This window comes from Cetorhinus maximus, chromosome 8 (assembly GCF_964194155.1).
Source record: "Cetorhinus maximus chromosome 8, sCetMax3.hap1.1, whole genome shotgun sequence".
Classification (NCBI taxonomy): Eukaryota; Metazoa; Chordata; class Chondrichthyes; order Lamniformes; family Cetorhinidae; genus Cetorhinus; species Cetorhinus maximus.
This window is the reverse complement of record NC_135886.1, coordinates 31,453,309-31,480,499: the sequence shown is the minus strand read 5'-3', so window position 1 is coordinate 31,480,499 and position 27,191 is coordinate 31,453,309. Positions and strand designations below refer to the sequence as shown.

The following is a 27,191-nucleotide window of genomic DNA, read 5'->3' as shown; positions in this document are numbered from 1 at the left end:
CCCGACTCTCCCTCCTCCCCGCACCTGTACATGTAACGCTGAGTGCTACCGGGCATGCATCAAGCTGATAAAATGGCGGCACGCTGCCGATGGAGGGTGGCGATCGGCTCCATGCCTGCCCACGCCCGCTCCCGACCAGCCCGTCCAACAGGCAGAAGCTTCTGCCCCAATTCTGTGATGTTGTGTTAATTCGGGGTTAAGCGTGAGTGGATAAATAATATTCTTTATTTAACTCACAATAGCTTGCTGCTGAATTATTTAATTGAAATATACACTTGAGACAAACCTCTTCCCATGCAAAACATACTGATTACAGGCAGTAGGAGAGCAAATATATTCTGTCCATGACAAGTGTCTCACAATGTCTGTAACATAAATATAAAATTACTAATTGTTGATTTTATTGGCAAACAAAAATGAAAAGTCAACATGATTGGGAAATGTAAAAGTGAAGAGGTAAATCATGAAATAGTAATCAGATAATGACAAGCCTGGATTTTCAAACAGTTTAGTTCGTAAGATAAAGAAATGACTGAGGGTGTGAAGCAGTTCCACAATGATGGTATCTGAATTTCAATGGGATAAGGATGCAAGGTGGAATAGGGGCACTTAGCACAGTATACCTACCCTGAGAAAAAGGGGAGATGCTGAAGATTCAAAATCCAAAACAGCCACTGGATAAATATATCTAAAACCTTGCATCTGACTCATTGATGCCAGAAACGAGATAGATTTGCACTTACACAGCTCCTTGTGACCTCTTTCTCAAGCATCCAATATGCTTCACGTCCAGTGAATTACCTTCAAGTGCACTGTTTATTGACAGATAAAGGAAAAGATCGCACAGACAAAGATGAGATAAACGACCAGTTAATTTGTTCTTTGGGGTGTAGTTACAGAAGAATTGATTGCCAGGGCCCTGGGATAGTTTCTCGTTGCAATAGGTTTTCTCACGTCCACATGGGCATGCAATCAGGGCCTCAGTTTCACAACTTATGCAGAGGATGCACTTCTCGTAAAACATCTCTCTGGATAAGAGTAGCGCCCTAGATTAAGTGCTCACATCCTGGAGGGCAGTGAACCTTACACTCTCATCTTTCTGACTCAGAGGCAAGACACCGACTGGCTGAGCCAAGGTGACTCACAACTTGACTTAGTTGGTAGAATTCTTGCTTCTCAGTCAGACAATTCTAAGTATAAGCCAATTAACTCCAGATCCCCCCTACAGTAACTGCTCCTTTGTCTAAATTGGGAATGAGGAGACTCCCACACATTAGATTTGCATCAGATCTGCCTATTACTGGGGGAAAATGGAATTACCCTGCCCATTATATTTGCCTATAAGAAATCAAAACTCTTGTGCAGTCGGCACAATACAAATTTGATCATTGCCCACTGAGAAATATCATGAATTTGTAACATCATCTTCCATGGTATCATCAGTTTGGTGCACAGGCAAGTGAGCTAGGTTGGAGTTTAAAGATTAGGCAGTTATGGTAAGGTTCTGTTGAGACCTTTTAAGTTTCGAATATTCAGGTAGGGACACAAAGTTATGATATATTTTGGGTAATGGGTGTGGTGTGTAGGTGAAAGAGTTAACAATGTGTTTTCCACTTTTATTTCCAATCCCGCTGAAATGTAAGAGGCAGCAACTCTTTCTAAAAAGATAAAGGCAGTTTGGAATAAGCAATATGATTGAATCAGGAGAGCTAGGTATTGATCACATCTCCCAGACAGTGGAAACTGAGGAGACCCCTACACAGTACTTCAATGGAAATTATTGTTACATACACAAATTAAGCCGGACCATTGGTTAGAGTTTAAATCTTTTATTGACAAAGAAATGTTATTTTTCATCGGAATTTATCACTTACTAATCATAGACTGGCGTAATATGCCATTTGAAAATGGTACTTCCTCAGGGCATAATTTTGAAATCAGTACTCCAAGTTAGCAGCAAATTACAATGCATCACTATAATTATTTAATGCTTCTCAAGCAATTTGTTAAGCAGATAATGCCTTCTACGCCTGCAGGCCCACAAGAAAGCCTGAAAAATAAATTTCAGTCATGCCTTCTGGGCCTCTTCTGGCCCAGGATTAGGCTCCTGGTAGGTTTGCCTTATAGGGGAGAAAACACTGCTACCCCAGCACCCTGGATCCCCAACACGTCCATCTGCCCCCAACAACGACCCCCACCGCCCCCCCCCCCAACCCCTCCCCACTCCTCCATGTCCATGACCTCCCCATCTACCCTCCTGCTCAGGCCTCTGGCTGATGTTATAGATCAGGTCCGGATGATATCAGGAACCCGCCTCCTTCCTTTGGGTCTCCTTCTTGCCAAAAGATCAAATTAATATGAGGAGGAAGCAGCATCACGGAAGTAACTGGCACCTGTTATTTAAATTATCCCTCACCTGGTTCCCACCAGGTAGTGGCTGTTAATATTGGGGTTGGTCTGTCAGTACTTTTGCGTTGCGCTACTCACCTGTAATTTTCTGCTAAAATTAGTGGAAACAGGACTACCAATCTCAATTCACTTTTCAAAGATCGATCAAGCGATGAATGCGCTCTACTCTACTGGTGCTAAAAGTGAACTGTGCGCCTCAAAATTTTACAGCTTTCTAGCATCAAAGCTTTGTTTGTCATCAAACTGGAATTAATCAAGTTACACAGGTTCAATTTTAACTGTAATAATAATAATTTTGAAGGTTCTCCTTAGGTCCCCCTTGGGTCTGTATGAATTTCTAATTCTGCTTTTAACATTTAGTCCAGTATTAGACATTTGTTGAAAAAATCCCCTGCTCACAGATAGATTCTACTTGCCAACAAATGCTAACTTTGAGAACTGCGTAGTGCAAGCATTACTTAACGATGAATTACTAATAAATTTCCAGTGACTGTGCATTATTCTGTGCCTCAAGAGGCTGGGTGGTTAATATAAAACTTCTCTGCTTTGGCACTAGTTCCGTATACTTATACGAAACCAGGGCAAATGATTTATAGTAGATTTTCTCAGTGCAACATCGATTTTCCTGCTATAGGGAGAGCTGGTGAGCCAAGAATCAATCAAAGCCATTGTGGAGCCCAAGAGGGCATCTGCCCTCACGCCTTCTCCTCCCTCCCAGAAACATGATAGGGTCCCCCTTGTCCTCACTTATCACCCCACCAGCCTCCGCATTCAAAGGATCATCCTCCGCCATTTCCGCCAACTCCAGCATGATGCCACCACCAAACACATCTTCCCTTCACCCCCCCTGACGGCATTCCGTAGGGATCGTTCCCTCCGGGACACCCTGGTCCACTCCTCCATCACCCCCTACTCCTCAACCCCCACCTATGGCACCTCCCCATGCCCACGCAGAAGATGCAACACCTGCCCCTTCACTTCCTCTCTCCTCACCGTCCAAGGGCCCAAACACTCCTTTCAAGTGAAGCAGCATTTCACTTGCATTTCCCCTAACTTAGTCTACTGCATTCGTTGCTCCCAATGCGGTCTCCTCTACACTGGAGAGACCAAACCTAAAGTGGGCGACCGCTTTGCAGAACACCTGCGGTCTGTCCGCAAGAAAGACCCAAACCTCCCTGTTGCTTGCCATTTTAACACTCCACCCTGCTCTCTTGTCCACATGTCTGTCCTTGGCTTGCTGCATTGTTCCAGTGAAGCCCAACGCAAACTGGAGGAACAGCACTTCATTTTCCGACTAGGCACTTTACAGCCTTCCGGAATGAATATTGAATTCAACAACTTTAGATCTTGAACTCCCTCCTCCATCCCTCTTTCCGTTTCTTCCCCCTCCCTTTTGTTTTTTCCAATAATTTATATAGATTTTTCTTTTCCCACCTATTTCCATTATTTTTAAATCTATACCTGTAATGCCCTGTCAGTCTTTCCACCCCACCCCCACTAGAGCTGTACCTTGAGTGTCCTGCCATCCATTCTTAATTAGCACATTCTCTTAGATAATATCACCACCTTCAACACCTCTTTGTTCTTTTGTCTGTGATATCTTTTGATTATCTGCTCCTATCACTGCTTGCTTGTCCCTACAACCACCGCCCCCCCCCAAACTTCTCTCCCCCCACCCCCAAGCACCCCCCACCTTAAACCAGCTTATATTTCACCCCTCTCCTAACTTTACTCAGTTCTGTTGAAGGGTCATGAGGACTCGAAACGTCAACTCTTTTTTTCTCCGCCGATGCTGCCAGACCTGCTGAGTTTTTCCAGGTAATTCTGTTTTTGTTTTGGATTTCCAGCATCCGCAGTAGTGTTTTGTTTTTATCAAGAAGATTAGCTGTCTAGGAAGCCAAACACCATTCACTATCATTGTTACATGGGAAGATACATAATGCTCATGTAAAACAACAAGAGGTGTGATAAATGCATTGGGTTTAGGTAAATATATTTTGTCCAGTTTACCAAACTGTTCCTGGAGACACTTGCTGAGCCATCTGGGTGCTTCAATCTGCAACCTTCTATCAGAATTCACAAAAGTTAGGAACTGAGTGAACAGTGATTTTGAAAAGTTAGTGGCCAAATGGTTAATTGAGCAGTGATTTCTGGCTTTTCAGCACATTGCAATCTACTACAATTAAGATACATATTCGCTGTAGTATGCACACACCTTTTCCCAGATAATCCCGAGGTTTAGTGTAATAAATGATCCAAAACAGCTTGAAGAAAACTTGAATAGAAAGATTACTGAGGCCCAGAGGTGTAAGTTTTCAGAACAATGCAAACAGTTTTTACAGTGATGCGTCAAGAGGAGAGAATTCCAATCCATACTTTTACACTCCACCCAAGTGTCAAACGAGAGTAATGCAAAGATCAACCTATGTCAGGGCAGTATTAACATTATCAAGCAAAGAGCAGCATTCAGCCAGCAGTTTGGTTTTTGATTGCTGTCAGTAGTCAATCACATAGGGCTGCATCTTCCGGTTGGCGAGCCGGGGGGTGGGGGGGGGGGGGGGGGGGGGGGGGGTGGGCGGCCACTAGCCAATGCATAAAATGACCCGGGGTGACGTCGGGCATGCATCCCGACGTCACCCCTCGTCATTTAGATTTTCAGTTCGGTGGGCACGCAGCCGAATCAGCTGCTCGCCCACCGAACTGTCAAAGGCCGATTAAGGTCATTAAAAAAGTAATTTAAATGATTAATGGAGCTGCCCAAACAACCTTAAGGTTGGCGGGCAGGCGAAGAGCCCAGGCGGCCTTCAGAAAAAACATGAAACCTCATCCACGGGCGGGATGAGGTTTCATGAGGGTATTAAAATTTGTATAAAATGTTTAAAATGAAAGAAATTGACATGTCCCAGCTCATGTGACAGTGTCACATGAGGGGACTTGTCAGGAATTTTTTTTTACTGCCTTATATGAAAGTTTGAATCCTGAGCTGATCTCCCTGGCGGCACTTTGCCTCAGGGAGATCTGTGCACTCTTTCACACGCATGCGAAAAGAGAGCACTCCCGGCCCAGGGAATCCTCCCCCCACTGCCCGCACAGAGAGCGCACAGCGCTTCCGGGCGGACGTCATGCTGGGCGGGCCTTAAATGGCCCGCCCATGTAAAATGGTGGCGCGCCCCCAATGGGAGACGCCGATTGGGAACCCGGCCGCTCGCGTCCGCTCCCGCACAACACCCCCGACAGGGGAAAAATGCTGCCCATAAGCAGCTCTACAAAATCACTTTTATTCCATTGCCTGAGATATATTTCCTGCCAAGTTCCTGCCCACTCCCCATTTTCTTCCCTTCTTTCCTGCAGGCCCTGACATTTGCTGGGAATGTACCAGACAAAGGAAAGGAAACCAAATGAACCAACTTGAATCTTCAGGAAAGTGGCATTGCCTCTCAGCAGTTGACTCTATTGATGGTTGTGAAAGCAAAATGGTGGTTATCGGTTCAACTCCACAGTACCATCAGCAAGGTTTTCATTGAAACATGCCCGCAAAGAGGTTGCACCGATTTTTAGGCTGAAGCTCATCACTACTTTTAATGAATGTGCCAATCCTACACTGCATAACAGGCACGGATTGGTGCAGGTCTTTACATCTGGCTGTAAGGAGAACAAAATCCTGTGGCAAAACTTATCCGGGACCTGCAGCTGTGGATGGGAGTGCACCTTGACAGATGTGGCTAATCAGAATACATTGGTTGTTGATCAGACTGGTATGTTTTCTTTCATGTGATATCGCTGTAAGCATAACGTACTGTGACTAGGATAATCCTGAGGAAGCAAAATGATATAGCTAGTGAGGTATTCAGATACCCAACTTCCTCTGAGAAAAGAACCCTCTACAGGCATTGATCATCCGCTAAAATGAGGTACATTTACCTCTGTCTACTAGTACAGATGCAAGGCTTCTGGAGGGCTGACACAAGCCATCTCTCATATAGCCTGGCCCTCAACTCATCCTCTTCTTCCAATTAACTCAGCCAGGAATATTCCCAATGGGAAATATGGCACAAAGGCTCATGAGAATCTCAGTGCCAGCAGGAAAAAATAAAAAAACAAATGGTTAAGAAATGACTGAAATATGCTCTAATATTGTGACTTTTTGTGTACTTAATTATTAGCCAGCAGCCCAGTGTGCACATTTTAAATGGATATGATTCCAAAAGGAAGTCATGCACACCTGGTTGCCAGGAATTGGCATGGTGAAGGTCCATAGACCAAATTAATATTTAAATGAAGCTCCTGTTTGTTTCAGTTAGGCACCATGGAAAACTGCACATGACAAATTGGGTGTTGATCCTGGGTAATAGATCTAGGGGCACATTTTTCAATTAGGATCATCCAATTTCCACTCACAAATTGGGAAATCCCAGCAAGAAGTCTCCTTGGATCCCCTCAAACAGCTTTTTCTCCTGTTTCTGCATGGTTTGTGTGAGAACATAATTATGTTATTCACTATCCATATACTGAGGCACACACATCATCCATGAGCTTCCTCAATGACATCAAACTCTATCTCTCTGGCCAATGATTCCAAGAGTGCTGCAGTTGTCATTTAATTGCCCTTTTAAGGTCAAATATTGAACAGTCAAACTTCCTACAGATAGACTGAACACACCCCATTCACCTCTTGACAGCAAAATTGCCTTATTCCACTTTCCACAACACACTCCCTCTGATGGGAGGATGAATTTCTAAAACTTTCTCTACTCTTCAGCACCTCGTCTCCACAAACTTCAACTAATCCAAAATAATTTGGGCAAAGATGCCTCTCTACGCTCCATTATCCAGACCCTTGTCAAGCTCCATTGGTAGCTTGTGATACGTTTCTGATAGCCAGTTTGTGAAGGAAGAAACCAAAGCCAATCTTTACTTGGCATAGATTTATTCAGAGTGAATCATTATAGCTGTATGCCTCTGACTCACACCCTGTGTCAGGAAGTGTCTGTTTAGTTATGCTCAAGTAACCATCCAATAAATGACCTCAACCTATATATATTTAACCTCAATTGATACATGTAAAAGCCTGTACCCCAGTGCATCAAGTTCTTATCCACTTTTCCAAAACTTTCCATGGCCTTGATAAATCCCATCTGGGGAGTATTGTCCAGTTATATATGTCAGCACATATTTCATTCCTCTGACTCTGAATAACCATTTATCCTCCGTCCTCCTTCCCCTCCACCATTGGCATTACACCTGCAACTCTGCAACTCCTTTTCAAAGGACATGTCCTCCTTCTTCCTTAACCGAGGTTTTCCATCCACGGTCGTTGACAGGGCCCTCAACCGTGTCCGGCCCATATCCCGCGCATCCTCCCTCACGCCTTCTCCTCCTTCCCAGAAACATGATAGGGTCCCCCTTGTCCTCACTTATCACCCCACCAGCCTCCGCATTCAAAGGATCATCCTCCGCCATTTCCGCCAACTCCAGCATGATGCCACCACCAAACACATCTTCCCTTCACCTCCCCTGACGGCATTCGTAGGGATCGTTCCCTCCGGGACACCCTGGTCCACTCCTCCATCACCCCCTACTCCTCAACCCCCACCTATGGCACCTCCCCATGCCCACGCAGAAGATGCAACACCTGCCCCTTCACTTCCTCTCTCCTCACCGTCCAAGGGCCCAAACACTCCTTTCAAGTGAAGCAGCATTTCACTTGCATTTCCCCTAACTTAGTCTACTGCATTCGTTGCTCCCAATGGGGTCTCCTCTACATTGGAGAGACCAAACGCAAACTGGGCGACCGTTTTGCAGAACACCTGCGGTCTGTCCGCAAGAAAGACCCAAACCTCCCTGTTGCTTGCCATTTTAACACTCCACCCAGTTCTCTTGCCCACATGTTTGTCCTTGGCTTGCTGCATTGTTCCAGTGAAGCCCAACGCAAACTGGAGGAACAGCACCTCATCTTCCGACTAGGCACTTTACAGCCTTCCGGGCTGAATATTGAATTCAACAACTTTAGATCTTAAATTCCCCCTCCCCCCATCCCCACCCCGTTTCTCCCCCCCCCCCCCTTTTTTTTTCAATAATTTATATAGATTCTTCTTTCCCCACCTATTTCCATTATTTTTAAATCTAAAACTAAAACCTTGTTAGTCTTTTCCACCCCACCCCCACTAGAGCTGTACTTTGAGTGTCCTGTCTTCCATTCTTAATTAGCACTTTTCTTAGACAAATATCACCACCTTCAACACCTCTTTGATCCTTTTGTCTGTGACATCTTTTGATTATCTGCTCCTATCACAGCTTGCTTATCTCCACAATCACCACACCCTCAACTTCTCTCTCCCCCCCCCCCGCCCCCCCCCACCTTAAACCAGCTTATATTTCTCCTTTCTCCTAACTATGCTTCAGTTCTGCCGAAGGGCCGTGAAGGCTCGAAACGTTAACTGATTTCTTCTCCACCGATGCTGCCAGACCTGCTGAGTTTTTCCAGGTAATTCTGTTTTTGTTTTGCCTTTCCTCTTTCTATGTTTGCAAGAACTTTAACAACCGCTCGCTTTAGACGACGCTTTCACTCAGCACCCAAAATCCCGTTACTTGCTGCTCAGCAGTAACCTCTCCCTGCTAAAAAAGCGCTTGCAGACGTTATTTTACATGAGGAGCACTATACAGATGTAAGCCTTCAAGTTATTAACAAAGAGAAATTTTGAGGAATTTGACAATTTCTTAGTTGCAAATTATATCACATGTCTACATGCATATTCCATCGAAAAAGTTTGGATGTGGATTCTTCCTGTTATAATTGAAGGAAAATAGAAATTTTCTATCTGCAATGAGCAAGTGCAATTAACAGGTGATAGTTCATCCTGGCACATTGTATTCCAGGTTCTGCTGAGTGAGTGATAGGATGGGTTGCTGCATGTTTTCAGGCTACAATCATGTTTCTGATCTACCAGCCATGTGCCATAAATCTGTATTGTTTTAAGCTTTGTATCAACTTGTTTCTATTCCTTTGTGGATCTCCCAAGTAAAACTCAATTTTGCAACAGATAGCGGAATATCAGCGGAATATGGGTGCTGAATAAACTCTGTCTTTGTCTCTGACTAAAATACCTTTATATGGCCTACTCTTGATTCAAAGCTGCCTGATCAATTTTTGGAGAACCAGATTCTATGCTTCCTGTGTTATTTACATTGCTTAACTCATTATTATCTAACTCATTCCTTAAAAGTGCAAAAAAAGCTAAATTATCAGTCGGTTGTCATCAGTTGTAAGATGCTCAAAACTCAAGGAGTTGAAATGCCAATAGGATCATAATTTTGTCAGTGCCCAGTAAACTTTATAATAAAATTGTCCAAATTATGAAATCAAGTCTGTAGGTTTATAAGTGTCTACAAAGGGGAGGGGACCACAAGTAGAGAAATAATATATGTAAAACGAGATTGAATGTTGATGCAAATGGCAATTATCACATAAAGCCTAAATAATAGTTCAGAGAATCTGACCTCTTTCAACAAGAATATGACAAAACGCTGTTCAGATACATTAAAAAATTAAATTCTGTTACCATACACATTTTGACAGTCCTTCAGTTTTATTTGTTACCTACTCTGTTATTTTACATAATGACGCAAAGTTTCTTGGTTATTGATTTTTGCGCCACAAAAATGTATTGTAAGTTCATTGACAAGCTACCAAAATGTGCAGCGATACAGTGAAAGCATTGATACTATATGTCAAAAATTTAACAGGGCCCAGTACATTTTGGACCATATATCAAGTACTTCAAGCTGTGTTACACAAGTTCAAGAGTGGTGCCAGAGGCAATGTTTTGTGATGGGTGCTTGATTCCATGCTGTGGCATTGCAATCTCATCCAGAGACATATTTAAAGTCAAGAACAAGCAAAAACCATATGGCCCATCATCAAACTTACACAGTAGAGCATCCGACTTGTGATATGGGTGATGCTAACATAGCAGCATTTATTGCCCATCCCTAGTTGTCATGAGGGTAATAACAGGCAATATAGTCCAGGACTCAAGTCACTTACAGGCCAGACAAAGTAGGAATGCTAGTTTTTCTTTCCTAAAGAATACCAGTGATTCAGTTGAATTTTTAAGGAATGATTCAGAAGCTTAATGGTCATTTTCTTTCTTTTGTGCAAGCACAAAATTTGCCTGATTTTATTGAATTCAATTTCACAGTGGTGAGATTTGAACTCATGACCTCTGGATTGTCAGAATAGTACCATAAACAATAGGCCAACATGCCATGTAGAACATTTTAAATATCCCAATGATCTTTGAATCGACAATCTTCCGCATTAAATTATTCCAAATGTTGTCACTGAAGTTCCGTTCCTAATGTAGGTTTTAAATTGCATTTTCACTAATTTAGGTTGATGCCCTATTGTTCTAATGCCTGGATTTACCTTCATGTCATGTCCTGAATCTATCATATTTTTACCATTTAATATCTTATAAAACTCAATGGGGACCCTTTAAACCACTGTCTAGACTTTAAATTTCTCCGATCTTTCCTCAACCCTCTTATAAAAAGATAAGATATAGGAACAGGAGTAGGTCTTAGGGCCTCTTAAGTTTGCCCTGCCATCCAATAAAATCATGGCTGATCTTTGACCTCAATCCCCCTTCCCTGCCTGTTATATATCTTGATTAATTTAAGAGTCCAAAATTCTATTGATTTCATATACTCAATGACTGAGCATTCACAACCCTCTGAGTAGGAAATTCCAAAGAATCACAGCCCTCTGAAGTGAAGAAGTTTCTCCTCATCTCAGTCTTAATTGATCATCCTTTTATTCTGAGAATATGCCCCCTCCTTCCAGATTCTCCAACCAGTAACTTAATGACTTCTTAGCATCTACCCAGTCAGGCCCCTTCAGAATCTTATGAGTTTCAATGAGATCAGCTCTCAGGGAGTATATATTACTCAATCTCTCGTCATTGGGCAACATTCTCATTCCAGAAATCAATCTAGTAAACCTATGCTGAACTACCTCCAAGGCAAATATATCCTTCCTTACGTAGGGAGACCAAAACTGTGCACAGTACTCCAAATATGATATCACCAAAGCCCTGTACAATTGTAGCAATACCTCCTTGCTCTTGTATTCCAACATCCTAGCAATAAAGGTCAACTTATCATTTGCCTTCCAAAATATTCACTGTACTTGCATGTTAACTTTGCATAATTCTTTTTGTTAATCTCTGTACCCTCTCCAATGCAACTAAGTCCCATTTGAAATGTGCTCTCAAAATTGGATGTAGTACGTGACCACAAGTGTTGTCTGAGTAGTGAATTATAAAGTCTCAGCATAGCCTCTGTAGATTTAAGGCTCAATTTTACAAGGCTTTGTTAGTAGCATGCAGCCTCGCAAAAAATGTGTGTGGGTCACACACATTGGGCAGGCAGCCCAATCTGCAACATACCACATTTTATATCAAACAAAACAGCCATGGCAAATGCTACCTCAGCACATCTTCAGTGACTCTTATAACGCGCATAAGCAAGGAATCATAGTCTACTAGGATTGGACAATTAGAAAGTATAATTATTTTAGCTGAGAATGGGTGGTTGACATTAGGGCCAGGAGTTTGAGGTCGGCGAGCGGAGGGGCGGGGCCTGCTCGCCGACGCATAAAATGATGCAGGATGACGGCAGAAGAACTCCCGACGTCACCCCGCGTCATTTCAATTTTCAGGTTGGCAGGGACACAGCCGAATCAGCTGTGTGCCCGCCGACCTGTCAACGGCCAATTGAGGCCATTTAAAAACAAATTCAACTGGTTAATGGACCTGTCCATCCAACCTTAAGGTTGGCGGTCAGGCCGGGAGCCCTGGCGGGCTTCAGAAAAAGCATGAAACCTCATCCACGGGCGGATATAGGTTCTTAAAAATTTAATAAAAGTTAGAATAAAAGTGATGGACATGTCCCAACTCATGTGACAATGTCACATGAGGGGACATGTCAGGGAAATTTTAATGTTGTGCATTGACCATTTTTGAATTTGGTGCCAATCTCCCTGAGGCAGCACTTAGCCTCAGGGAGATGAGTGCGCTCTTTTGCGCGCATGCACGAAAGAGCGCACTCTCGGCTTAGGGATTCCCCCCCCGCCCGCACAGGGAACGCTTTGCGTTTCTTGGTGGATGTACGCTGGGCGGGCCTTAATTGGCCCACCCACATAAAATGGCACCGCGCCACCGATTGGGGGCACCGATCGGAGGCGCGCCCACATGCGCCCGCTCCTGAACATACCACCCGACCGGGGCAAAGTTCTTCCCTAGGGAACCAAAGGAGGAAGTTGATGAATCAATGATGAGTGTTGAAAAACTCTCTTGATGACTACAATGAAAACTCAACCTTGTGGCACCATTTCTCCAAATGTACCGTATCAGTATTATCCACTTGCTACTCCCTTAGAAAAATTTCACACAGCCAGAAAACCTGTCCTTAAAAAGTAAATTTTCAAATTAAATTAACGGGAAGAGCACGGGGCAAATTGGTTCATTCAAGGTATCTGCTAGAAAACCACACAGCACAGAGGCATGGACATCAGAATGAGGTAGTTATGGTTCTACGGATGCTGGCTGAGTTGTAAAACAGCAACCCACCAGTTCCACTCACTTCCATCCACTTCTGGCATGGTCTACACTGAACACCATCTTGGTAAGTGTGTTAGTGCAAGCATTGTGTGTGTGTGCTGGAAGTATGCAGAGTAGGCGGATTGTGATGTCAGTCAGGATCCAATGTTGATTTGATGCCAGCACTGCCATTTTAGAATAAAAGCAAAAGACCATGGATGCTGGAGATCTGAAACAAACAAAAAGCACTGAAAAAAAAACTCAGCATCTGTGGCGAGAGTAACAGAGTTAAGTTTCAAGTCCAACATGACTTCTCCTCGGAACTGAAGAGAGGCAGAAATGTTATGGGTTTATGCTGTTGACCCTCCTCAGGTGGAGCAAAAAGGGAAGGTCAGGGATAGGTTTGAGGGCAGGGGGGATTAAATTACAAAGATGTTATGGAACAAAAGGCAAAGAGAGTGGGAATGGTAGTAGTAAAGGAACAGAACATTGGCCCAGAGTAGGTGTTACTAGCAGAATAAACATCAGTGCCACATGAAAGCAAAACATGAGAGCAAGATACAGACTGGCACCAGGGGAGAAAAATACAAAATGGAGGACAAAGTTCACAGTCTGAAGTTGTTGAATTCAATGTTGAGTCCAGAAGGCTATAAAGTGCCTAATCGGAATATGAGGTGCTGTTTCTCTAGGTTGTGTTGGGCTTCACTGGAACATTGTAGCAGGCGAGGACAGAAATGTGAGCATGAGAGCAAGATGGTGAAATGAAATGGCAAGCGACTGGAAAGTGGGGGTCATGCTCGCAGACTGAGCGGAGGTGTTCCACAAAGCAGTCATCCAGTCTGCGTTTGGTCTCCCCAATGTAGAGGACTCTGCATTGTGTGCAGCAAATACAATAGGCTGAGTTGAAAGAAGTACAAGTAAATCACTGCTTCACCTGGAAGGTGTATTTGGGGCCTTGGACAGTGAGGAGGAAGGAGCTAAAGGAGCAGGCATTGCACCTCATGCGATTGCATGGGAAGGTGCCCTGGGAAGGGGGTGAGGTGTTGCGGGTGATAGAGAAGCGGACCAGGGAGCCACGGAGGGAATGGTCCCTTCGGAATGCTGACAGGGGAGGGGAGAAGATATGTTTGGTGGTGGCATCATGCTGGAGTTGGGAGGAAATGGCAGAGGATAATCCTTTGAATGTGGAGGCTGGTGAGTGGAAAGTGAGGACAAGGGACTTGAAACATCAACTCTGTTTCTCTCTCCAGAGATGCTGCCAGGCCGACTGAGTTTTTCCAGCACTTTTTGACTTGATTACTGCCATGTTATACCTCACTGATCTAGCTAACATGCCGTCTTAAACACAAATAGCTGAACATGTGTGCAGCAGCACAAAGGAACCCCACCCTATTTAAAGACAGTGTTAATAACTTGCAGGTTATGACTTTTTACTGCTCTCTTTAAGTTTTTGGAAGCAATGAGCATTTGGAAGAAATAAAAACAGAAATTGATGGAGATATTCAGCAGTCCATATGAAAGGTCATCAACCTGAAGCTTAGCGCTGTTTCTCTCTCCACAGATGCTAACAGGCTTAGTGAGTATTTCACGTATGTACTTCCTCTCACTTTAACTGACAAGTGGTGGATGCCTCGATTCTTGTTCTACCAGACTCCTGTGGCTTGCTCTCAACCCCACTGTTTGGTTTGTAGACTTTGGTGCTTATACTCCTGCCAACCTGGGGCCTCTAAAACCTAAACTCACAGATGTAGAGTAAGGATGTCAGTGCAGGGACATCAGGTGCTCTGGCTTGAAGATGGACGAGAAACCAACAAATTTGCTTCATTGTTCAGCTAGGTTGAATTCATAGTGCCAGAATATTGATATTTTTATATGGAGGTCACAGGCAAAAGGCTGAGCTTTTATTGAAGTCTCTCAATGGTTTAGGTCAGTATTGCCTGCAGGGTTCTCAATGAATTCAGTCCAGGAAAAACTTGGCAATATGAGCAGTGGCATTCAGTCAGCTGCCTACAGTCAATGTTACCTATTCAAATATACATGTTAATCTACAAAACTTCATAAAAAACTGGCACTGCCTCAAAAAGTCAGCAATTCAGTAAACAACATAAAACTGAAACACTAGAATCCCTAAATAAAAGCCCACGGCCCAGGCCAGAGCAGCAGAATTACTTGAAGTCAACTTTATTATCTTTTCAGTTTTGAAAATTAATATTTTAACACATTCATACCCTCTCTGATTAAAACTTCTGCAAGTTGATCAATACATTCCCCTGATGTGTAATCTGGACAGAATCTTGCCCTAGCCACATGGAGATGGCTTTGGTGGCGGGGAGAAGGCAGGGGAAGATGGGGGGGTGGTGGTCATTTTAAAAAGAGCATGTTGGGTCAGTCACCCAACGCGTTCAGCCTCTGGCCGATCATGCATGTCAAACTGGCTAACTTCCACTCTCTCAGCCCAATCTACATCTCTAAAACTGAGAGATATGTCAACTGATATGGAACTCATTTTGATTCTGCAATGGCATTTCGGTGTAAAACTGTCATTCAGATGAAGCACTATTTGTGTGTTATACATGCATGTGTTATGTTGAAGGTGCTACTTTAAGAAGTCTCATTAAATAATGTTGCCTCATTCACATTGGTCAGGTTATACTGACCAGTAATCGGTGGAAACTCTCTGAAAGTGATGGCACGGTGCATATCACTAAACACTTACAACAATAACTTGTATTTTTAAAGAAACTTTAATAAAACAACCCTAGAGAGTACAACAGGAGCATAATCAGGCAAAACCTGACATCAAACCAATGAAGGAGATATTAAAACAGCTGACCAAAAGCGTGGTCAAAGAGATCGTTTTAAGGATTGCCTTAAAGGAACAAAAAGCAGGTGAAGAGATGGAGGGCTTTAGGGAGGGAATTGCAGAGCTTACACCCTAGATTTCTGAAGCCACTCCCCATGTGGGGAGAAGGGTGTGGGGATACATTAGAGGCAAAACCTGGAGGAATGCAGAGTTCTCCAAGGGCTGTAGAACTGGAGGAGGTGACACAGATAGGGAGGGGAGAGGCCATGAAGCAATTTGAACATGAGGATGAGAAATTTTAAATCACGCATTGATGGATTGGGAGCTAATGTAGATCTGTGAGCATAGGAATGATGGGGGAATGGGACATATGATTAGAATATAGGCAGCAGAGCTTGTCCAGTTCAAATTTATGGAGAGCAGACGATGGGATGCCTGCCAAGAAGATACTGAAACTGTTGATTCTGGAGATTGCAAAAAGATGGACGAGGATTTCAGCAACAAATGGATTGACACAGAGCAAGGACAGGTACCATTACGGAGGTTAAAGTTGGTGATGTTGGCTCAGGGGCACTTAGGTCACTGAATTTGCGAATAGTCTGGTTCAACCTGAGACAGTGACCATGGAAAGCGACACAAAAAGAGGAATAAAGTTTGAGATAGAGACGAAAGACAATCAGCGAGCTGCTTTGTCTGCCATGCGCAGAAGGTGGCTTTTGCAATGTGTCCTAACAGGAGGCAAAGTAAAAGTAGACTTCGAAAATGTCTCCAAATGGCTTTAGCCTTCTCAATGTTTAATTGAAGGAAACTTTGGCTATTCCAGGACTGGATGTCACACAAGCAGTTTGACAACACAAAGGCAATGGAGAGGTTGAGAGAGGCGGACTGTGTGTCATCGGCATTGACATGACACTGCGTTCTTAGATGATATTGTTTAAGGCCAGCAGGTAGATGAGAGCAGGGAATAGGAATGGGTGAAGGATACATCCTTGGGGGACACCAGAGTTGATAATGCAGAGGCAGAAAGAGAAGTCAATGTCAGAGACTCTCTGGTTACTACTGGAATCGGATGAAGGCAGCCCCACCCAGCTAGACAGCGAAACATAGGCGTTAAAGGAAAATGGTGTGGTCAATCTTGATAAAGGCTGCGGACAGGTAGAGAATGATGAAGAGGGATTGTGCATTAAAGTCATAGGCCTGAATTTTACCTTCGGTGGGTGGGCGCATGCGATCGACGGGCCCGGGAGCGGTTGGGAAACGGACTGCTGACTGCGATCGGCCCCCGACCGCGATTTCACACTGGCTGGCCAATTAACGGACAGTCAGCCTGAAACACGTGCTGAAAAGCTCAGCGCTACCAGGGTGCGGGGTAGGGGCGGGGGGAAGAGGCCAGGCAATGACGTCACCACAGGCACAGGTGAGCATTGCAAGAGAGCTCCCGGAAGGCAGACAGCTGCCTCAGGGAGCTGCAAACCTTCAAATGGTCAAATGAAGGTTTAAAAATCTGCAAAAAATGTCCATGCATCACAATCAAGCACCTGAAAAAGCAGCTGATAAAAATGCTGTCCACAGATATTTGTTTTTATTTTAATTCATAATGGAAATTTCATCCTGCCCCTGAATGAGGTTTGATGAAAATGTAAAGGCCACCTGGTTGGATGGGCCACGACAAATTGGAGACAATTGCGCAGTTAGTGGGCTTAATTGCCCACTTAATTGTCGGCGGGCGCGCTTCCGACTTTTGCACGCGCCTACCGAGCAAAATATCATGCAAGCGTGCGATGATGTCGGGACGTTCGCCCGACGTCTTCTCACGCGATTTTGTGCCCACCCGCCCACAGGATGTAAAATTCTGCCCATAGTCACAACAGGATGGCATTTGTGACTGATCAGGCCAGGGGTGCAAACCTGATCATAGCGTTTCAAACATGCAGCTACGGGCAAGATGGGCGTGAATGTAGGAGACAACAGCATGTTCAAAGGCTTTGGGGATTAATGGGAGGTTGGCAATAGATTGGTCATTTGCGAGGACAGAGTGGTTAAAGGTGGTTTTAGTTTTAAGGAGGATAATGACAGCAGATTGAAAGCGTGAGCAATATCACCTGTGCAGGTGGAACCATTGACCATAGCAGCTGGCATGACGGCCAGGAAGGGAAGCTGTGTGGTGAATGGTTTGGTGGCAATAGGGTCAAGAAAGCAGGGGTGGGTCTCATGGACAAGTTGAACCTGGGGAAGGGATGAGCAAGGGCATTCAGCATAGGAACAGGAGTAGGCCATCAGTCTTCCGTAATTCATCCACATAGATCCTTATCTCCCTTCAATGTAGCAACCAATTGTTTTTTTTAAAAGATTCCAGTTTTTGCCCTATACTTAAGCAGACAATTTATTCCATGTACTTGTCATTCCGCGTGATGAAAAAGATCCTGGAATGAGTTCCAAAAGGACTTTGCACTACGTTTGAACCTAATACTACCTCTGCATTTAAGTTTAAACAAATATCCTGAGTTGACTTTTTTTTATAGATTAGTAAAGCCCTTGATAACAGACTCTGATGAAACTGATATGAGTTATCACTTTGAGTTTCTACTACCCTTATAATTTGTATGGCATGAATCTCTTCCATACTGGGAGCTTTGGACCTAATTGAAATTTTCTCAATGGCCTCGAAATTAAATCGTCCCAAAACAGGCAGGAGGAGGTCTGTTGGATGGAATACAACCCTAAAACAAGTGAAAAGCTACCTTAACTCAGTGCATATATGCCTGCCACATTTTTTCAGCAGTGGGTAGTGTGTCATGCGAGTGTCCTGTGTTGGAGAGGTGGAACGTTTCACTAACATATTTAAATCAGACCTCCACAGCGCCATTGATTTAAATCAAACTGCCGCCGGTTGCATTTTCCGGGGCTCGGGGAGCAAAAGGGGAGGCGGGAACTGCTAGTCCCAGGAGTTAAGTGCTTTTTCTAGCGTTTCTTGTGTGCCAAGAGGAGTAGAATAGCGCCTCAAGGAAGCCTTCGACCTCTCTTCTGTTGCTCGCAGCCTTACTTCTCCTTACCCCATCCCCACGCCACAATTGCTGACCTCCTCCACTCGCCAACAGCCCAGTAAGACATGCAGGAGTGCTCCATGGTCACGCAAATTGTCCTCCTCCCCTTCGGCCACAGCTATCCACAGCCTGCCTCAAAGGATGCTTGGCTGCAGCACCTTGCCTCTGACTTACCCTCCTGGCTGTCAGTCAGGCTGTCAATTTGACCATCTACCAGGTAGGAAAAGAACTAAAAAGATGATAATGAGATCCTGCCATTTCATTTGAAGGGATCTCCACATTACTGGCCTTGCCTGGTTCTACAGCCACTTCTGCTGCCTCCACCCCTCCATGTCAGGGCCAATAGGTGGTAGCTTCGTTTCTAAGTAATTTATCTTAAATTGAGATAGCCATTATACAGAGTCTGTGTGAAAAGACAGGAATGAATATTGCACCGTATTCTATTTCCTTACAACCTCCGCAAAAGTACATTAGGTTTGTGACATTTGCAGTATTAAAGGGGAAATATATTCATTTGAACTGCCACGTAAGCCTACATTATATAGTGTATAAAATATGTCTCTATAGATGTATATCTTTGCACTTTTTTGTTGAGTGTATGTTATAAACTATATTTTAAGATTATTCCTACCATACAGCGACTGCACTTCAAAAGCATTTTGGCTGTAAAGTATTTTGGGACATCCTGAGGTCATAAAAGGTGCTATATAAAGCAAGTTCTTTCTTTCACATTAAACTGCATGTCTTACCACAGCTGGCTTATATGTTACTGGTAAAGGAAGTAAGCAGGTTGATATTTGTGATTGTTATCAATTGAGCCTTGTTGGTAAATGCACAAGTGAGAAGGAACCTGATTTGACTGGTATTAGTCCCATTGCCTAATAGCCTGCCTGGCTCCACATGAAGAATGGCCAGGTAAAAAACAGGGAGGGATAAATCATTAAGGGAAAAAATGGTAGGTGGGTAACATGAAGAATTCTCTTTTCAGTAACACAAGTTTCCTCTCCATGAATTGAGAGGGCCACCTATTGTATCCATTTGCAGTGATACTGGACAGCGTCATCAGGTACTTCACATATGATGTTAAGGCACACATAACAATTCTGTTAACTGCCTTCTCCTTTTATTACAGTCCCTGAGGCACCAGTGTGCAATTCGTACTGCAATTTGGACAGCATGCAAACTTCACTCCGTATAATGAACCTTACGATACTTCAACATGACACACAAGTGAGGCATTAACATTGTTCCTGGCCACGGCAAAGGGTTGGAATGCAACTCGACAGGTGCAAACCCATAAGAAAACAGATCCAATTCAAAACCATGGCTTCCTAGTATTGTACATTCATCAATTCTGACTGGATTGATGTGTTTATTCATTTAGTGATCTGAAGTGCAAATTCAGTTAAAAGGCCAGCGCATGTGTTGTTACTGCGAATTTTCCTTACTTGAGTCTAGAAGGAGGCAAAAGCAGAAATTCTGAGGGCAGTGGACAAGTGTTGATGGCCACAGCCATAACTCAGGTTGACAGCAGTTATCCTTGCAGAGAGATGGAACAGCTCTGTTAATAGCTCTGTGCTCACTGGGCATGCCATAAGCATTTCTACATTATATATTTTTATAGGAATTTGTAGCTACACCAGTGTTCTAATAATTTTAAAGTAGCTTTTATGAGTGCATTTGGGACAGGTTTTCTGCTATTGGTTTCACTGTACCGGGGAAATTTTTGCATAACATGGCAACTACCTATTAAAGAATATGAACACTGATGAGGAAATTCAACACCACCTTAACAGCGTTGAGATAGCCTGTGTTTTCAATGAAGAAGGATTGGTTGCATCGACGAAGGTTATGATTTACAAATCCGTTGTTTTCACATCCCTGCTGTTTGGCCCTGAATCCTGGGTTGCCTTTAGATACTTAGCACTTCCACCAACATTCTCCATGCAACATCCTTCAAATTTGCTGGGGTGATGATAAAACTAATGGTTTGGATTTTGCAGTAGTAATGGCAGTGAAACTGTTAGCAGTTGCTGTCATTTATTCTCTGAAACTGACAACAAAATCTGGAGCCTGCACATGCACAGTTAAACGTGGGAATTCAGAAGCTGCTGTCAATGGTTCTATTTTCATAGGATGCGTTTTTGAAGTCCCTTCAGATTACAAACTGCTAGAAATCACTGAACTTGCCCTTTCACACTATTAGTTGCACAGTAAAAACACTTGAAGTTACTCCTTGTTGAATGAAATGCAATTGGGTTTTTAACAGCATACTAAGTTCGTAATTACTGTTGGAGAAGCTTTCTGGCCCTAAAAAAGATTTTATATTTGTGGAATGCCAAATTTCTCTATTATAAAAATAATTTTTAAAGGGTTTGTTTGATATTTTAGCTTCTAACTTAATCCCCTGTGTTTGCCCCAGCCATTTATATCACTCTCTGTAAAATAAGATTTAAAAAGTGAAGTACCATGAATTGTTTTGAACTCCCTGATTTGATGTCCATGAGAATACTTCAATGTGATTGGCTACTTACCCCGTTTGATGCTACCACTGTGGCTGGATGTCTGGGGATCCCCTGACTTGATGCCAAACTAAAACTAACATTGAAAAAGAAAAAAATCCTTGCCGCAGAAATCACTGGATCTTTGTGGATGGCTTTCTCTAGGTCAATGGCTAGCACCATCGCTTCATTGCTCAGCAACAGCAAGGCCGATTTAAAATATGCTGTTGACGTCTTGATTACTTAAGTGTTAAAAAACACAAAGCCCACCCAAATGATGAAGGTAACTGGCATTGATCATCATGCTATCAGTGACTATACTTAGGGTGGAATCATCCAAGATTTGCACTAAGTACAGTAACAGGCGTGAAGAAAGGCGTTTTACCCACAAGCCGCAATGGCAAGTTTTTGCACCGTATTGTCCCGTTCCCGCATGTCCCACCTCATTAATAATGCATACACAGGAAATACTCTGGGTCACTGGTCTCTGTTTCACCCACCCCGCCATCACCTCAGGCCTTCAGTAATCCGGGCACCATATATAAAAGGCACCGCTGCACAGAACTAGCCCTCTCTAAGGGATCGAAAGCTGCTGGAAAGTCATGGCTGCCAAAGGGAGGAAGCGTGTGCCCCCAAATATAGCAACGCCTCCCTCGAGTGCCTACTGGGTGCAGGGCAGGCCCACCATGATGTCCTCTAACCCCGCTCTGGGTGAAGACCAGCAAGCAAGGTCACCAATCTCACATGGGAGTGGGGGGGCAGCAGTGATCAGCGCCAATGTACTCCAAAAGAGGACAACTACCCAGTGCCAAAAGTGGATGAATCATGTCCTCCACTCCGCCAGGGGAAGTCAATCTTCTCAACACTCTCAACTCACATACTCACAAACCCATCACACATCCATAGGTATCTCACTCACTGCCAGTTCAAGAGACATCACCATTCACTCTCTCACAGGCACCTTCATCTGCCCAGTGGATCATGTCCTCATCCCCTCCATGGCACCACTCACCACTCACACATGCCAGGCATCCTTCTTATCTGCCCTGGCAGGCGTCCTGCTTACACTCTCTCCATTTATCTTCATGAAGGACAAGCTAGCACACAATAAAAGGGAGAGGTCACAGACTGGTGGAGGAAAGCCCGGCAGCAAGGTCCTCAAGGACTTTGAAAACAGAGCCATTCAGTTGGATGGCGAGGATCTGGACTGGTCCTGTGCTGATGGTGACGTTGGCTGTGATCACCCAAGGATCCAGCAGTGCAACATCCATCAGACAACCATGCTGTGAGTCAGTTCCTCTGTTCCATAGTACCCTGCCATGCACTAATGATCTCTCCTTGCTTTCAAAGGCACATCTGGGAAGCAGCTGAGGGGGCCCATGAACCAAGTCCGTGATTCAAACCCTGAAGAAACCTCGGAAGAAGAATCTGATGACACCCTAATTGAAAACCCATCACAGTACTCACCCATACCCTCCACCAGCGCAGACACACACACCTCGATGGGATCTAGTTCCAGAGTAGTCTTGGCGTCACAATCTGGTTGGCACATCGCACTGTCTAATCTAATTCAAGAAGGCGGAGACAAGGACTTCCCAGGTTTCCAGCACTCAGAGGACTCGTGGAGGCCTGAAATCTGTTGAGTCCGAGTCAGATGACGAGCCTCTGGACTCGGTCACACCTCAGTTGCTGGAGCTGCAAAGGCAAGCTCGGGAACATCAGGGAGGGATGTCCGCTGCACTCCTCAGATTGCAAGGCACAATGGAGGAGCCCATCCATCTTCAGGCTGAGGTAATAGCGCCAGCATGCCAATGCAACTAGATCAACACTGGTAGGATGGCAGCCGCCTTGGGGACCTTGATCCAGGACATCAGCCTTGCACTTCTGCGCAGGCTGAACTCCATCACTGATACCACCGTTGGCCTCCAACAGTGTCAACACAACAGAGGTGCAGGCAGCTCGATCTCACTCCAGCTTCCCCTTCTCCTTCTCCTCAAGAAGTCAACCAGGGGCCATTGGACACCCATAGGGAGGAAGACCAGTGGCTCGACACCCTGGAGCCAGGTGACTCCAGGAAAGTCCAGCTGATCCAAATCTCCTCTTCCTGCAACCCCTGCTGCTCCAGCTGAATAGGCCAAGGAGGGTGCAGCTGGCCCACAGCAGGACACCCAAAGCAGGCCGACGCTCTCCAGATCTCATCCCTCCAGAGGATGTTGGTCAAGGTCATCACAGACAGGGCGTAGCAGTCAGCAGGTTGCCTCCACCTCCGCTGTGGATGTCCAACCGGCAATGCTTGTGATCTCTGCGCAAGGTTGTGTGTACTCACCTCCGAGTTCCACTCAAAGTTCAGGTCACCTGGTGCACACCATTTAAAAGCAGTTGTGAAGCACGCCGTTCTGACATCACGCCGATGTGGGCGGTAAATTTGACATGCGGGGGATGATTCCGGCGAGCAGGGTTTATAATGAGATGTTAAAATATTGAAATTAGGTTACCAACGTGTGGTGGCGGGAAACGCGTTCCGCCATTGACGGGTGGAGTGGACGATTGCAAACTGGTTCCACGACGGCGTGAAACCAATTTTTGGCCTTCTCACCATATTGTTCACTCACGCCCGCCATGACACCCGGCGCCAATGGGACCAGAAAATTCTGGCCTTAGTATATGCATTTGCAATTATTATAGGCTTCTGGACTAACCATCCTTTATACAGGTTTAGACCTCAAAAGGGAACTTGGTGCCATAACCTCTGACAAAAGCCTTTGTTCTTCAGTTACTTCTATACTGTTTAGCTATATGGGATTGAGGATATTAGGTTACCTTCTAGGACTGGCTGTTAAAAAAAACTTGTCATCATAGATGCACAGTCCAAGTTACTGAAGAGAACTTTGTTTTGGAACAGATAATTCTAATCTAATTCAATACTTTTTACTTCTGTTTAACACGAATTAGTGGTTTTCAGGTGGGCGAATAGTCTGTCGATGTGCCACTTTCCATCAGTCAGTGATCAGGAATGTTTTGTGGCGTTGCGTATTATTTGCAGGGCATAATCAAATGGTAAAGGCGTTAGCCTTGGCTCAGTAGTAGATCTTTTGTTCCTGAATCACACATTGTGGGTTTGTGCCCTACTCCAGAATTTGAGCACATAATCTAAGCTGAAAATTCTGTACAATACTGAAAGAGTGTCTTTCAGGTGACACATGGAACTGAGGTCTCAATTGCCCTCTCAGAGGGGTAAACGACCCTCTGGCACCAATCAATGTAGAGTAGGAAAACTCTCCCAGTGTGCAGACCGATATTTATCTGTCGACCAGGCCCAGCAAAAACAGATTCATTCATTATTCATTTCACAAATGTTCATGGGATCTTCCTGTGCACAAATTGGCTGCAGTGTTTACCCACCCAACAGTGGCAACACTTCAAAAGTAATTCACTGGGTTTGAAGTGATTAGAGACATCCTGAGGACAAGAAACTACATAAAACTCTCATTTTGTTATTCTGAATGCAGTCTATTCTTTATTCCTCAGGTGGCTTATTACTTGCCCCGTGGCTCACTTTACACAAACCATATTTCACATCGGTCAAGCTTCAGTCCCTAGTATGACCTCAATTCCTTCCGTGGAAGCCAACTTTTGCGATGAGCGTAAACAAAAATTATGAGGAGAGAAAGTGAATGGTAACATGCAGTTAACAATGTTCTGTGCGACACTGAACTTTTGTTTTGATCCTTGACTTTTTTTTTTCACCACGCCTTATTTAAGTAATTTGCACATGTGACTTACAATCGTCATTTAGGATATGGTAATGTCGTTGTGCAAATTTTGGGGGTTATACAGCATGCCAGTGGATAATCAAAGATTTCACTAAAATATCACAACCGTTTGCCTTTTCTTTACACTTATTTCTTAATTACAGACATTTTAATTGTTCGAGGAGCGTCCTTATTGTCATTCTGAGGGCTGTGTAGCTTCCGTGTATCAATTGCAAATCCACTGTTTGGAGAAACTCTGGACCGGAAGGGCAGGTCTGTGACCTGGAAAAAGGATGTACTGCAGTCTGACTAACACATAAGAGTTAATGGTTGATGACAACATGAGTGCAGGAGTAATGCTCCAACAATGGAATTTTTGCCTATATTGGATTTAAGTTGTATTTTTGCATTATTAGGATCAGCGTGTAAAATGATTGAAACAGGATCAAAAAGGGTATTTATTAAAGGAGAATATTATCAGTTCAGTTCTGGATCCTCTGGCTGTGGCATTCTGAATCAGATTGAAAATAAAAGGCTATACGTGTCAATTGGACAGAGCTATTGCATCTAAAAACAAACACTTAGGTCATTGTGAGAGATTGCCTTCATTCAATATCAACAAATATTTATTTAAATGACAAGTGTAACATTTACTGCCTTTGTCTCAGGGCGTATTGGTCTGTTCACAGGTTACACAATCATAGATCAAAGAATAGGCCCCAGCCTTGGGTAATGGCTTTTATTTGCAGCTGTTTCTGAGGCATTCTGAGAACAATTTCTGGTAGGCATAGATTTCCTCTTACAGAATGCAACATCACCCAAGATAATTTTAAACCTCCTCTGTCTTTTAAAAACTTTCTGGGCAGCCCAACAAGGAAGGTTAGATTTGTTTGAGGTTACAGTAAGTAGGCATCAGTTTGGAGACTTTGTTCAGGAAAAAAAGAAATCATGCAGCTGTGATTTTCCCCGAATTGGTCAACTAGTGGCCAGAGGGTGGGCTTACCATCCTTGGCAGGTTCTCAAAGCTGGAGGGTCAATAGCCCGCCTTTTGAGATAAATGAGAGAGAGAAGGTGCCCTCTCGCCAACGTTTTCAATTAAAAAATGGCCACAGCAGCAAGGCCACCATCGTGGAGGGGAACCCCTTCAAAGAATGCCCTGTGGCTGCAAGTGAAGTCAGGCATGCAGGGAGGGCCGCTAAGCCTAGCTGTCTGGGGTGCAGCCCCACCGCCTCCCTCGCCCCCCACAAGTCTACTGCCAAATGGCCGCCTCCAGGCAATTACACTATTCCTAGCACCTCTGGGGACCTGGAGGATGACTGGAAAATTCCAGTCAACTTCAAACAATAGGCCTTGAATGAGCTCCATTGGTTACTTGCCACATGTAGACATGAAGCCCTGTCCCTCACCCACCTCCCACCACCTGTTCCACCACACCCCCTCCCCCAACGGCATCCTGCCTCTAGAATGGAGCTGGCAAACCAGCACACCAGCCAACGCTACACATTTACATGCCCACCTGCCTCCTGGCCTGCTCTCATTGGGGACTAAAACGTCAGCCCCAGGTGACTGCTGTACTATCCAACTGGATGACGAGAGGTGTTGGAGGAGGATTGTGTAAAAGGCTGCAGACAGGTCAAGTAAGAATCCTAAAACCTCCCGTATGCCCTCTTTCCTCATATTCCTTTCTTCCCTTTTCCATTAACCGCATCTAGCCTCTTCCCAAATGTTGACACATCCTATGAATCAATCACCAACTCCAGTAACACATTCTATAACATCACAGCTCTTGGCATGAAAATGTTCTCCTAATCTCGGTTCTAAATGTCATGTTTAATCTCATATCTATGCCACTTCTTTCAAGACACAATCACTGGAAGTAATCTGTTTTGATTTACTCTGTCCCATTCCCCCATCATTTTAAATGTCCCTATCAAATTACATCTTAATCTTTCCTGTTCTTATGAAAAATGCCACAGGCTTCCAAGTCTTTGTATTTGTACTTCCACATAACATGCAGCATTGCAGTAAATCAAATTACCCTCACTACAGCCTCAACAACCTGCCTATAGTGTGTTGTCCAAAAA

The 27,191-nt window shown here is 44.2% G+C and overlaps 1 protein-coding gene across 3 annotated transcripts in view; it reads right to left on the bottom strand.

The window, feature by feature from the left end:
* itpr3 (inositol 1,4,5-trisphosphate receptor, type 3) overlaps positions 1-27,191 on the bottom strand; it is a 322,646-nt gene that overhangs the window by 243,584 nt on the left and 51,871 nt on the right. The window contains exon 1 of one of the 3 annotated variants that reach the window (XM_078546660.1): positions 13,051-13,084. The exons of the other annotated variants lie outside the window; for them this stretch is intronic. Coding sequence (XP_078402786.1) covers positions 13,051-13,069 — 19 coding nt within the window. The 5' untranslated portion in view covers positions 13,070-13,084. Of the gene's footprint in view, positions 1-13,050; positions 13,085-27,191 lie in introns of those variants that run through there. 3 annotated transcript variants of the gene reach the window in all.